Source organism: Dermacentor andersoni, chromosome 5 (genome assembly GCF_023375885.2).
Source record: "Dermacentor andersoni chromosome 5, qqDerAnde1_hic_scaffold, whole genome shotgun sequence".
Taxonomy (NCBI): domain Eukaryota; kingdom Metazoa; phylum Arthropoda; class Arachnida; order Ixodida; family Ixodidae; genus Dermacentor; species Dermacentor andersoni.
The window spans coordinates 74,466,447-74,481,124 of NC_092818.1; the positions used below are offsets into that span (position 1 = coordinate 74,466,447).

At 40.7% G+C, this 14,678-nt stretch overlaps 1 protein-coding gene across 5 annotated transcripts in view; it reads left to right on the forward strand.

The window, feature by feature from the left end:
• The window catches only part of Vps13 (vacuolar protein sorting 13C), a 226,901-nt gene that overhangs the window by 20,054 nt on the left and 192,169 nt on the right, over positions 1–14,678 (forward strand). For all 5 annotated transcript variants that reach the window (XM_055070805.2, XM_055070801.2, XM_055070803.2 and 2 more), the window contains exons 5-15: positions 1,036–1,265; positions 5,317–5,397; positions 5,455–5,512; positions 7,153–7,283; positions 7,519–7,625; positions 10,396–10,555; positions 10,651–10,713; positions 11,418–11,517; positions 11,854–11,954; positions 12,049–12,116; positions 12,752–12,829. In XM_055070805.2, the coding sequence (XP_054926780.1) occupies positions 1,036–1,265; positions 5,317–5,397; positions 5,455–5,512; positions 7,153–7,283; positions 7,519–7,625; positions 10,396–10,555; positions 10,651–10,713; positions 11,418–11,517; positions 11,854–11,954; positions 12,049–12,116; positions 12,752–12,829 (1,177 nt within the window). The remainder of the gene's footprint in view (positions 1–1,035; positions 1,266–5,316; positions 5,398–5,454; positions 5,513–7,152; positions 7,284–7,518; positions 7,626–10,395; positions 10,556–10,650; positions 10,714–11,417; positions 11,518–11,853; positions 11,955–12,048; positions 12,117–12,751; positions 12,830–14,678) is intronic.

A 14,678-nucleotide genomic window follows, 5' to 3' on the forward strand; every position in this document is an offset into this window, starting at 1 on the left:
TTGTTTAGTCACTTTGAGGTCTATTGTGCAAGTGAAACTTTCAAATTATATTGTCAAGTTGAGACATAGGTTGAATGACTGCATAATAAGGTCTTTATTTCTGTTTCCTTTTAATTAAAAAGTTGTGCTTAGGCATTCTATTTTTACATGTAAAATGGTCAAACTGTAGTTCTAAATGGAATACAATGAAATACCTGCTGTCAAGGCAGCTCGAGTGACCAATACTTTGGTTCTGTTTAAGCATCCACCATTCGACATAATGGCAACTATCAGTCAATCAATCAGTCAGTCAATCAATCTCTATCTTGCTTCACTATAGATTGGCTTTAACATTTTGGGCACATTTTATGTAATGAACTTTTGCACATAGCCACGGCGGCTGCATTTCGATGGGGGCAAAATGCGAAAGCACCCATGTACTTATATTTACGTGCACATTAAAGAACCCCAGACAGTACAAATTTCCGGAGTCCCCTACTACAACGTGCCTCATAATCATAAAGTGTTTTTGGCACGTAAAACCCCATAATTTAATATCTTTTTTAACTTTTGCACATAGTGCTTACATCTCTACTTTGCATACAGTGTAACTATATAAAACAATTGTAGGTTTTGGAATTACAGGCAGTGTTTGCTATACATTAAATAAACAGCAAATAATTTATTGGCCAATAAATATTGCAAAATGTAAGCATGTGAAAAAGCCTGCACAGGAAAGGCAACATTTTGCTGATTTTAGCACCATAGCAGATAAAGTACAGAAGTTTCATTAAAATCAGTGGATGTTCTTTTTTTAAGGGGACGAAATCTTATCAGTGCTTCAATATACATAACCACAGGTTTACCGTATGTTTCATAAATAAGGGAGCCATTTGTTAGTGGCTTTTGCCCCTAGATTCATAGATACTCTTTCATGCAATAATAATTAGTATATGTATTCTATTTTGCTAGTAGTTAGCTAGCTCTGGTTATGTGCAGTCTGCGTGATAAGCCTCAGCAAGAGGTTCTTGACTCTGCTTATGGTTGAATATGTAGACAAGCCCAAAGAGGAGAAGCAGGACACCTTCGTTGAGAAATTGGCGGCACAGATCATCAAGAACCTGCAGGTCCGCATCCGCAACATCCACATCCGCTATGAAGACAATTTCACCATCCCCGAGCACCCGTTTTCCTTTGGCATCACGCTGTACAACCTGTCCTTCGACACGACCAATGAGGAGTGGGAGCCGTGTGTCCTTGACGTGTCTGCCAGGATTGTGCACAAGGTGGGAGTAAAATCTATCCCTGGGAAGGTGTTAAAGGGGTACCAACGTGACATATTGGGCTTGTCATTTTTGCTTGGTGTTAATCGAAGCTCCCAAGTTCTCTAATCCCTATAAAACACACAGGAACACATCGGAGCACTCCAAGAAAGTTGCTACAAGCTACTACGAGTTACTATGAGCACGAGGTCGCGGGTTCGATCTCTGCTGTGAAGGCCGCATTTCGATGGTGGCGAAATGCAAAAAATGCTTGTGTGCCTAGATGGCATTTCATATTGTAGGGTTCTGCTTACAAACAGGAGGATGGTAACTGTTACGGTTTCGTTTTGGATGGCTGTCCATGGCATAGCACCACTTGTATCACCCTGTAAAGGCCAAGAAAATAAACAACATGGCATCAGTTGCAAGCGCGATCCCGAGTGTACGGTCATGCTGCAGTACATGTCGGTGGTTTCCGTTCATTGGGCGAAACCGTTGATGCCGACCGCACTCTGTCCGCCTCTCGGAACTGCTCAGCTACACTCATAACAGCAACTTATTTTTTTTTTTCTTCATTGTTCTTCTACCTTGCAGATTTCTATGGCGCTCTTTTAAAGTCGGTTTTTCGCACTCATTTGGTTCGGGTAATTTGCTGCCTCACAGCAGCATTAGCAATTTAGCTTGTAGCCAGGGTTATGGCAAAGAGAAACTAGGTGTGGAAGAATTTCTAACAGAATGTCTTTGGGGATGCTTGTTGTGTTTTGTAGCTCGGAATGCTCATTCTGTTATCAACTTGTGGCAGCAGAAGAAAGTGCGATCCTAGAAGGAAAGGCTATTGTTCTATAAACAATGCATGGTGAGAAAGGGAGTGGTTGGGACGAGGCTTTGAAACTCAACAAAGTCACACGAGCCTTATTCTTGTTTCATGCATTGTGCTTGCGGCTTGGGGACAATAGAAACAGCATATGAAATAACCGTCGCCCACCTGCCTGCTTTTTTTTGCGTTCTGTAGAACACAAACATGCCAAATAATTTTCTTTTTCTATGTGTAATATGCGTTGGGGGGGACATGGTAAAAACTAAGTAGGAGCAATGCCCAGTTTTATTTCTGCACTCAGAAAGCAACTTCATTCTAATTTTCAATCCAGGTTGGTTTTTAGGCATAAAGGATTTAGAGCACTGTACAGTACTCTTATTTGTGAGATTCATTTGAGCGATACTATCCCCTTCAGGTGTGTCAAATTTGCAAAAATTTATTCCGAAGTGTTTGACACTCTGTTGCAAGAAAGAGGAGGTGGTAGAATGTTGCTTTGGGCATTTTCTAGTTAATCGTAATTAAAGAAGAATAATCTATTTATTGTGTGGTCAGCCATGTTGCATTTTTGCATAAAAAGAATTAAGAATCACGGTTTTAAAGTACATGCACAATATAAATATAGCCTTGCATGCATTATGAGAAAGGAAATTTTTATATCTTTTTCATTGCTGCTGGAAGGCAGCACATCGTCTGTCCCGTCAAACATAATGGCACCTTAAGTAATGTGGTCGTCTGTAACAGTACGCCGTACATTGAAGTGAAATGAAGGCATATTGGGTATGCAGGTGTTCATTTTACTTAAAGCTTAATGTTCCTTACTTTCTTTTTGGCCACCACTCAACAAAACTAGCAAAAAGAAACCTCGTCCACATATGCGGATACTGCGCCTGAAGGGGTTATGTGTACGCAGATTTTCTTCTCATGATCTGGGCACCTGGGTTATGGGAAGGAAGCCTGCTGATGAATGAAAATAGGTTGGTGTGCGTTTGGCAGGTGCTTCAATTATTCAAACGCAACAATCGACCCGCATTGCGGCTGGCACTTTTTTCGCCACCAGTGAGCGCGGGGTGATTGCTCGGAGGCCTAAAGCAGTCACAATGCATCTCAAAGGCCCTTGCATTTATTGTATGCCACAGTACATCGACTTGGTGTCCCCAGCACCCATTTGTGGCAAAAAAAGCGCCACCTGCCATGCGGTTTGATTGTGATAGTTGAATCGCTGAGCATTGTACTTCTAAGTCATTAACAGTATGTTGCTGACATATCCTTAAAAAAAGTTGCAGTATGTTCTGCTAATATTTCTGTATGGGACTGAAACTAACATGGTAAGAAAAACGTGGAAGGGTGTTAAGGATCATGTAGTGAGCAATATAGAATGGAAAATGGTGAGTGTGATATTAGACAACAGGAAGATGGCAGCGTGGATATGAGCAAACAAGGAGTGCTGTCGGTCTGTTTATCTGATGTGTAGAACAGATAACCGATGGCCTATTAGAGCAGCAGAATTGGTGCCAAGGGTCGGGAAACAGTCAAGGGGGGGCAAAGGATTGGATGTAGGGATGAGTGTAAAAAAAAATTGGGGCCATAGGATGAAGCCGGTCGTTCAAGCGCAGGGTAGTTGGAGGTCGGTGGGAGATCACTTTTTCTTGCTGTGAGTTTTAATGGGCTGCAGGTGACGATCACAAGAAGTGCGCTACAAATGCTTCACATCAAGAGTTAGCATAGGCTGGAAGCATAGGTCTGCAAACTCACTCATGAGTCTACTCGCTCAGGCTCAGACCAACCTCTAAATTTGAATTTGAGTGAGCCTGGCTGACTAGAATTTTGGAGAGGTATATTTTGGGAGTCAGGCTGAATGAATTCTGTTTATTTTGCCGACCTACGGCTGGCACCACTTGCTATTTCCATAATCTCCAGCAGTCTCCTTCCATTTTTTAAATTGGCATTCTGTTACCGCCAACTGTAGCATTCTGATATGATCAATTCCTCCGTGAACAATTCCTCCAATCAGCCTTTCAATCAATTGTTCCGATCAATTCCTCTGTGATAAGGTTGGCTTGCAATACTTCAAGCTCAAATAATTCAGATTTATCATTAATTCAAACAATCCACAGGCCTTTTGCTGGTTCACTATACATTTAGAGCATTTTGAAGCCATTTAAAACTAAGTGTTCGGTTAAATCTGTTATTTCAGGCTTCTTGGCCTTGGCATTTCAGAGCAGGGTGGCATGGCCAAGAACAACTGATCACAGGAAATCATTCTTAAAGCATCACTAGCCAAATGTGCCAGTATTTCATATTCAGGCTTCCGTGTGTGTTGATGAGCACCATCACAAGGTGGCAACTCAAACCCAGCCACACGTTTGGGAATACCATATCCCAAACATGTGGCTAAAGCTTCCTCTTAACAGTGGACCGCACTGTACAGTCAGCACCAAAGTTTACAAACTGTGGGAACCGATAAAGGAACTGCATACTTCCATAGCCTAGTTACACAGCCTGGTATTTGTACTTCCAGTTTGTACTGGGAGATGTCACCAACATAGTGTTGTACGGTTTTATGGGCTACCGTCACAAACTACTTAAATTGTAATTTTCTCGCATCCCACAATCCATAAACTTTTGACACTGACTGCACAGTTCTCTGGGTCTCTCTCTTCCCTCTTTTCACAATGTATCCACTAGCTTCATATTAGGGCTCAGTTTTGTTTGATTGTGAAGAAGGAAGTTTAAAATTGTGGTACATGTATATATCTGTCCACACAAAATCTTATAATTCAGTTTTGATCCATATTTTATGCAACTTCTGGTCCTTCTATCTTCTGATAGTTCAAAGTTTTATGGTCTTTGAAGTTTAACCGACCTTAGTTGTGATTATGCAAGATTGTGATTAGAATTTTTGTTTGCTTAGGTGTGCTTTAAGCCAAAGAGTGTTTTAGGAAATAAAAACAAAGCAATTGTTTTTACGTGTGAAATAGGTGCGTGGGTAATTCACGTATTCAATACACAGGTTCATTTACTTAATGGTGTGGTTTTGCTCAGAATGTTCTTTTTATAATGCTCACAGTCTTCGGTGCAACATAATATTTACATTTGCTTTGCAAATCAGAGGAGAAAAGCAAGAGAAATTGTAATATTGTAATCGGTGCCTCTTCTAACCAGCATATGTAGAGAAGCTTGTATTTTGAAATTTTGCTTGTGGCTTCTCACTAGTCAATGCCTATTAGCAAGGTTAATATGTGACCTTCTCTGTTTCAGCTGGTTGATGTCAGTAGCTTTGGCTTGTATTGGAACCCAGACTGCAAGCTTTTCATGGAACAGGAGCAGTCAAAGATAAAGGTAGTATATTGCACAGTGTTTGTTGTCACAGCTGCTGACATTTGTGATTATTTGTAGCTGCTGCTTCAAGAGAAGATTAGTAATGAAGCTGTCAAGCCTGCTGATGTTTCATACAGTAAGTACAGCTCTCGTAGCACGTTCCTTGTTCATCCAGGGTAAATACCCACGGTAAATTAAGCAGGGTAAATACTAGAGGTAAATTGACAATTTGTCAATATATTTTAGTTGTGCATTGAAGTTCACTTTGATGGAATGAATTAATTTGTAATGAGTAAACAAACATTATTAGTGTATGATTGCTACATATTTTAGAAACTAGGCTCAAAAAACTAGAAGCCTTTTTTTGTGCCATCTGACCAGACAAATTTTAGTCGAACCCTTGACTATGAGAAAATAGTCTTGCAGCCATGTTGCATGTCATAGTTAGGCTTACTACTTGCTGCAAAGTCTTTAAACGAGTAAACTGCCTTTAAGAGAAAGCTTTTTCTCGTGGCCAACTCCAATTTCTCTATGCACATATACACATGAAAGTTATTGTCTGGCTTGGCTCGTTTTTATTATTTGTCATTACAGCCTCAATGTGTGACGTGCGTATACAATACAAGGACTTGTTTAAATCATAGCTGCAACGTGCAGTTATTTGCCGAGTTGTGATAAAAATATTCGATTTCCATTAATTGGATTCTGACAGGACTGACAAAATTTATCAAGATATCTGGCGAGTCAAAATCAACAAGACGCAACAACACACTGCTGATTCATTTTGGCGGTATTTTACTGAATCTGACACACTCCAAATTAAACATGCACCCACTTTCTGCGTGTCCAAAATGGAAACTAACGTAGAAATGACAGTAAAGTTCCTAAACAAAGTAGAAATCTAAGTTGCACCTGATTTATTATCAAGAAATATCAGCTAGGGTCTAATATGTGTTTCACAATGGCAGAGAGTTTAAATTGGTCGCATTCTTTCTTTTAAAGCAAACTTCACCACAGTATAGTGGTGCTATGCGGTAAACCGCACTAACACCGCAAAGACGATTTGGTTTCGTATACGATTGACCACGGACGCGATTTTTCTGCCCAATTTTCTTTAAAACAAAGAAGGCACACTTTAGAATCTAATAAATACCGTAATCAGACATTGCGAGCTATGCTTATTGCTTCAAAATATTCCCAAGGCAGGCTGAAAATGGGTATTTTCAAATAGATTTGATGTGTGTTCAACGTATTTATTGTCCCCTGAGCTCTGTTGAGACAGACGCTGCCACTAAAATGGTCACTACTAGGGTTACCACAGGGGTCAGGCGCGCTTGTGTTGACTGGTCAAGTTTGAATTGGCTGGTGAAGGCCAATTTTATAATCAAAACAACGGAAGTTTGGGTCCATAGAAATGTGTGGGTGCTGGCTGCTGGCGGGGTCCTTCGGTTGGGGTCAAATCAACCGAAAGATTGAATTAACCGTAGTTGAATTAATGGAAGTCTGCAGTACATGGTTGTCACTGGTCAAATATTTGGTCTTCAAGCACTCCTGGAAATTATATAAATTTGTTGATCCTGTGTTCCTTGTATTGAGGTTCAGCTGTACCCAAGTGTCTCTGAACTGAAAAGTCCAGACTTAAGCTTCTTTTTTGCCTGGTTTTACTGTGTTTAATGTTGTATTCTAATGCCACTTGCAACAATCATTTGACCTTTTGTGTTTTCTGGCAGTCTTGAGTTTTTATTAGGCATGGATTAATTACCACGTCTCTTCTAGTGCTCGGTCCGATCTCCTCGCTTGCCAAGTTGACCATGGACACAAAGCCAGAGATCAATAACTACAGCACCACAGGGATGGTTTTGGACATTGTTGTCGCAGAGATCAGCATTGGCATCAGCAAACGCCAGGTTTGATGTCTTCTTTATGGCCAGCAATACTGTTGTATGAATAAGGTCTTGGATTGTATTGTAACGCCTTGAAAAAGTAAATCCTTTGCCTGCTTGCTTGTCTTCAAATTTCAGTATTTTTACACTTTAACAAAGCTTTAGGGGTAGTAGTAGTGCTAGTGTTCTGTCCTGGGGCCATGTTTGTTTTGGCCATGTCATGCCATTAAAAAACTGTCTACCTGCCTGTGCATTGCAGTTTCAAGACATGTTGGCACTTTCGGATTCTGTCAACCGGATGACAATTGCTGCCCACTACAGGAAGTACAGGCCCGATGTCCCGGTGCACAACAACGCTAAAAGATGGTAGGCAGCATATTAGTGACATTGCGAATGTCGTTTATATTTTTTGTTACTTTTTCATTTGGTATTAATAAAGGATGAGGTTTCAGAGTTAACAAAACTGTCAGGAGGAACTCTTGTAAGTAATTAACAATATAGTAATTAGTTAATTACAGTAAAATCTCATTAATACATAGTTGGCGGGGAATGTGGATCATGTATGCACCAAGCGATGTACTTATTAACCAACAGTTGTCGTCTTCTATGTTGTCGTCATCATCCATGACGACAACATAGAAGTGCTAGAAGCTATGGGAGCAGGAAGCACATCATGGCTAACATGTTTTGATGTCACTATCAGTGGTGACTGCAGTGTGGGAAAGGTCCAGGCGCCACAATTTTTGCTATCTATAGTCGGTGCACATGACATTTCGCTGATTCCACGCTTGCACACGTCCAAAAATTTAAGTGAATATGACAAACTAACCGTTTGGCATGTGTAAAGTGACTGCAGCTGAAGTGGTCAGCCAATATATTAGGTTCAGTGGTGACAGGGCGGTAGATTTATAGTGACTATATTTGAACTGCAATGACTTATTAAGCTGGTACGCATTAACAAGGCTTTACTATATTGGCAACATTGCAACTTATCTGTACATTTTCTTCAACATGTAGCAGCTTTCTTTGCTTTAACCCTTTGTGTGACAATGTGACATATATGTCCCACCTTATTATGTGTGTGAAAATGCTTCTCGGCAGCAAAGGGGTGCATTTATATAATTTTTTTGATTGCTGCCTTCTATCTAAAGGTTTCAACACTTCATGTGAGAATAGTTTTGAGAGTGGGTACTAACAAGCATGCAAAATCTAGAAAAATTGTTTTCATTGTTGGAATGCTTCCTGAATTCCGAGCATACTTGCTTGTGAGAAAAAACATTCCCAACATGCCTGATAAGTTAATCCTCTTTTCTGCATTTGCATTTACACCTCTAGCTCACAGTAAGCACCCATATCTGCATCATGAGGTGATAGCTGGTCTGCAAAATTCGTCCTTGTGAATGCACCTGTAAAACCATGCACATGCAAAATGGTGCTGATGCCATTGGTGTTTGATGCTCCGGTGAAAACTCCGCACGAACAGTTTGTCTATGGCATCCGCTGTGCCACTTAGTCCATCGTGCATTGGTCTGTTTTACTAAGCAAATGGCTGCATATAATTTTTCATTGAGACCCATTAGGTCCCATTTAAGTAAGTCCCATTTCTAAAAAAAGCCATGTAGTGTCAGTGGGACAGATATTTCCCACTTCTAAAATCTAAACGACTTGTTATACAGAAGTGTAATTAGTTGCAAACTCTTTCTATGCACCTCATTTACTTATACCACTCAAAATATTTCTAGAGTTTTGGTTCACAAGGGAAGTAGTCAGAAATAATTTTGGATTGAAATCCTAGAGGGTCAATAGGGCTTTGCAACCATTTAGTGTCAGTGGGACAAATATATCCCACTTTTTAAAAATAGGCAGCTTGGTGTAGAGAAATGAGATTTGTTGTAAACTATTTTCTAAGCGCCTCATTTATTCCTGCCACACAATAAATTTCAAATGTTTTCTAAAAAAAATACATGCCAACCTGCAAAGGCTTAATCCAGGGCACTTCCATTGTTCTTGGTTCATCAGCTCTTTCTAGCATGTAGGCACCATACTTACCACATGTTTCCTCATTCCTTGTACTGATGCTGCACCGCAGTGACCATCTTAAATGCAGCAAATTTCATCCAAATAGATTCGGTGGTTGCCACTGAAAAAAAAAAAAAAATTGTAAAGCAGAGTGTCTTAGGTTTTCGCGTGTGTTCAACTAGGGAGGATAATAGCCAAGATGGGTCACTCTCATGACTGTATGCACAGTATGGTAGTCCACTGTTTAAACAATATTGCAAAAGTTGAACATTTTGTGCTTCCTGTATTGGTGTTATAATTTAAAAGCCTATACATTTCAAGCAAAAAAGGAATATGCAACATGAAACAAAACCTGTGGGACATAATTCAGTAAGAATGTCAAGAAAACACATGTTGTGCTGCACGTTAGACAGCCGTGTAAACAGCATCTGGTGCGTAAAAAGAAAGTCACAGTGAAAATTTTATTTAAAAAAGCTTGGTGTTACTCAATTTCTTATTTAACAAAGTGCTTTTGATTCCCTTACACATACTATAGAACCTAATGTGTTGCAAAACTCGAACCAGTGAAGTGAACTCAACGTTATTAATGATATAACAAAGTTCTGTGTGGGAAAATTATGGGTAATGAGCTCACCAGAAGAAACCTGTTGTGTTCAAAATGCCAAGGCATTTTGAACACAACAGGTTTGTTGTTGTTGTTGATGTTGCTGCAATCAATGCATTTCGGTGCTGGTTTGAGGCTGGCTGTTTTTTCTTAATGAAACTGCCCATTGTAGGGTCTCATCATTGCAAGCTTAACATGGGCTCTACCAAGTGGAGCTAGCTGCTCGGTCAGGACAGAATTAAGATGTGTGCCATCTTAGTGCAGTCTTAGTCCGCAGTTCCTTAGTCCGATGGAGTCCATGCTTTCAAAACCTATGCATTTTTTTCACTCTCAATATAAACATTTTGTTATTCGCAAGAGTGTTTTAAGTGTTTTCTGTTTAATAATGTTCTCCATTTAACAAAATAATTTTCTGGTCCTATCTACTTCATTACTAAAATATCTGCAGAGAAAGGATGTTTTTGAAGGAACTCATCCTTAGTACATTACACTGCCTTGTTTTGGCTGTTTCAGGTGGCACTTTGCTTATGAAGCGATTCTGGAGGAGTACGTGCGACGACGCAGGCGTAACTGGTCACTGAAGCACATGCATGAGCATGTCCTCAAAGTTAAAGCTTACAAGACTCAGTACAAAGTCAAGTTGCAAACCAAGCAGTCTTCCGAAAACCTCAAGGTTAGGTCAATTTGGTGCCTGTGCTAATTATACATTTTCCAGAGCATAGTAGTATTTTCATGTTGAGTTGCAATTTCACTTTTGCGATAATGCAGGCACTTGAAGATGAGTTGGATGTGTTCAACATCACACTTGCGAGACGTCAGGCGGAGCTTGAGGTGAGCACTGCATATCGTTGTGTGGACTTTTCTTTGCAACAGTTAACTGATTGTTCTTGCTTAATTTAATTTCTTGTTTTCTGAGGGCCAGGTGGACATTAGTCTGAAGTTTTAAGCAAAATTTGTTTTAGCTAGCCACGCATATAATTGTCAATTTGAACAATTACCAAAGACGCATTATTACTGATTATGTCTCCACCACTTTGTTAGGGCTGTAACTTGCAAACCCGAATTGAAAGTTTTGAATAACAAATGATGGGATTAATAAAGGTTGCACAACATTTTTTTATGGTGAGTAACAGCACCTATTGACTAAACACTTAGCTAGTGACCCTATTTGTATATACAAGCAGGAATACTTAAAGTACAAGATTGCCTCCCCCCCTCCCCGAGAAAAAACAACAAAGAAAAAACACAAAAAGAATGCCAAACTATTGTGAAGGCAACACACATATCTAGCAGCATAACAAGTAGGAGGATGAATGGTTATGCCCTTGAGTAAGCCTCTCCCAGCCTGACAGTGAAGTGAAGCTGACAGAGGGTTTATGAGGGATCTATAGCTGTAACTGGAGTTCTAAAAAAAAATTATCTTGCAATTAGTTTTTATTGCAGAAACCATTGTTGAACAAGTGTTTATGCCGAAACAATGTGCTTCCCTTGTGTTAATAAATCTCGAAAGTACCTACTGTCTTGTTTCACATCAGGTTGAGGAGCAGCAGCTGAACACCCCGAAACAAAGCTGGTTGTCATCCTGGTGGTTTGGTGGCGACCAAAGCGGCACAGCATCTCAGACCCAGGACATTGGTGCGTATGGTCATTTTAAATATTTCCATTTATGTGCCCACATGCAGTTTGTTGTTAGCACATTTGCGAGCCATCTGTTCTACAGTCTGGAATCGCACATTTCTGAACGTGTGGCCTCTATACTGGAATCCACGACTTGAAGAGCTTTACTGAGCGAGCCTTCCTGAAATTGTTAGTCAGCACCGAGTTTGCTTTACCAACGATACTGCATGCTACTTGTGCTGCAAATTGGCGAACACTGCTACCTGGCCTCTGTCCTTGCAGTTGTGAAGTGGGAAAACTGAATTATAAAGCCCCGTTCACCTTTGTCAATGCACACATTCTCTTCCTTTGTAGCCAAGCAGTTTGAGAAAGCCATGACGCCTGCCGAGAAGGAGAAGCTGTACGCTGCTATTGGCTATCAGGAGAACTCTTCAGCACCAATCTACCCAGTCACTGTAAGGGCAACTTCATTTTAAGTTAATCTTTAGCACTCTTCTGCCTTACCACTTCCATATTTACTTATGAACTACATGTTCTTCGTTATTTCAGTACGTTGCCAAGAGGCTGAATTTTCTGCTCAAGAACTTTTCATTGGCTATACATGATGAAGCAAGAGTGTGAGTCTGTGTTGGCATCTGTTTTGGCAAATCCTGTTTATTAGGACTTTATTAGCTGTCCATGTTATATATGTTGCCTTGTATTTTAAGCTGCCAAAATGAATAGTTTCCAAGTTTTGCCATGCCTTTACTTGATACACCTGAGTGAATTTTTTCATACAAGCAGCACATGAACTGCAATGTTATGGTACATACTACTACAGCTGTACACTACATAGAACTGGGGCCATGGTGGCAGCATTTTGATGGGGGCGAAATGCAAGAACATCTATGTACCGTGCATTGGGTGCACAGTAAAGAACCCCAGGCAGTCAAAATTAACCCGGAGTCCCCCACTACAGCATGCCTCATAATCAGATTGTGGTTTTGGCACCTAAAACCATAGAACTTTTTTTTTAGCCTGGGTAGAGTTCAGCTGGCACTCTATTTTCCTAAGTTTTCCCTGTAGACTGGTGTATTGCATTGGGGAATTGGTAATGTGGAAACACATTACAACAGGCAGCTGCTGCATGCTGTAGACGTGTCTTGTTATGTTAAGATGTGTGCTGTAATTTACTGTATTCTCTAGTTGTCTGTACCTATGCTCACTTTAGTGACATCCGGCTGTACAGGATTTCTTTTCATTCCATTTACAGGAAGACCATCATTGTGCAGGTAATATTGAACGATATGTCTGCAAGTTTTGAAGAGAGACCGAGAACGGAAGCCATGAAGTAAGCATATTTTATGACAAGCTTGCCCCACTGGCAGCCTAACGTATAATGATGTGTGATAGCGAAATCATAGTGTTCATAAAAACCAAGCACTGCGTGAGGCATGCATTACTTATTGGCAGACCTCATGAGATTACTGGGAAGAAACTTGACATTCGTAAATATTAGAGATAAATTAATGTAAATCAGTTTCATAATGACATTGTCAAGTGGATGGATGTGTACAGATTCCGACTTCTGCTTCCTCTTTCTCTGGTTTGAATGATATAAATATCATTGCTGTTTATGAAGAACTATGTGGGATTTAATGCCATGCACTAAATTTTTTTACTAGGAAGTTTTCTTCTGACTAGGGGTGTCAGTTTCGCTTCATGAGAGGTGGACCTTGCTTTGCTGAAAGATATTGAACAGAATGCACACAAAACTGGTGCATGGTGGAATGTTTAGTCTTTGAACAGTCACATCTCCTATCATGTGGTGCTGTTCTCACAGTCCAGAGGCACACATTTTCAAGTCACGTTCGTGCGATGGAATGTGCAGTTTGGTGCACACCCACCTTCCTTGCCCACACTTCACTCAATATCATTTCATTCAGCACATGTGCTTACACAGTAAAACCTCGCTGATATGATCCCGTATTGTACGACTTCCCGGTGCAAACGTTTGTGACTAAGAACACAAGAAATGACCCATTGCAGTTACGCTTCTTTTTTTACTGGTTGATACGTTCCTGGAGAACACAATCTTTCGGCACCGACATTCAGCACATTAGCCAACTGTGATTGTACGATACGTTTTCTGTTTGCTAGGTCCCATGTAAACAAGAAAAGGCGTGAGGTGCATGTGATTACACGCATGTGTCCACTGCCGCTGCAACTTCCCCGCAGTACTTGCCCGCCCCATGTCACATAAGAACGCCAGTGCGCACCCAAGTTTCCCATTCCGGTACCAGCAAATCGAATCGTGGGTCGTCGTACTCCGCATTCGCAGCTATCGCTGCCAGACCGATTGCAATAAGCATCTCCACGTATCTGTGTCAAAGAATATGTGGCGTAGTGCCATTGGCAGTGTACTGCGTGCTTTTAATAGGCAGGAACCCAAATGTGCTGCCTTTCTCTGCTGTAGGCAGCGCAAAGAGAGCGTCACATTTTGCTCTGGTGCCATCTTATTACAGCATTGCCCGCCGACTCGATTTTGTTTCACTTTCCTCTCGGCGTCTTAAAATGCTACACAATAGAAAAATGAAAAGGCGTGTCTCGGGCCTCACAGATTGAAATGCGTCTCGCGTCGCAGCGATTCGTACTGTGTGGGAACATCAAAACTTCCCTCTGATATTCCCCACTTGAAGAAGCTGCTGACACAAGCCGAATTTGAGGAGCACAAATGTAAGCTTGCTGAAGCCTTAAAAAATGCGCATCTTAGACTGCTCAGGCCCCATCAACTTTGCGCGCGTTGGTGCCTGTGCTCCAAGGGTTCACGCAACGGTTCATATTATGTAAATGTCGACTATAGTGGAGTCTGTCAAATTTTTTAGTGACTTTGGATCACACTTTTTCCTGGTTAGTACGTATTTTTCCAAAATGTATCAACAAGGTTCTACTGTAAATACTTGCATGTACAAACAAGAACACTCTTCATAACATTCATGTTGCCACTGCAGGACAGTTGCACTTGTCCAAATGATCGATAAATCAGAACATTGTAAAAATGTCTCGCTATTGGATTAGCCACTGCGATGTGGTAGGTTTTGCATGTTAATTTGTTCTTTGTTTGCATGTTCATGAATGCTAGTGTTGGGTCATCAGTTGTTGCAGGCTGTTTCTTTGCTCTTTGGAAATAATGCTGAAAA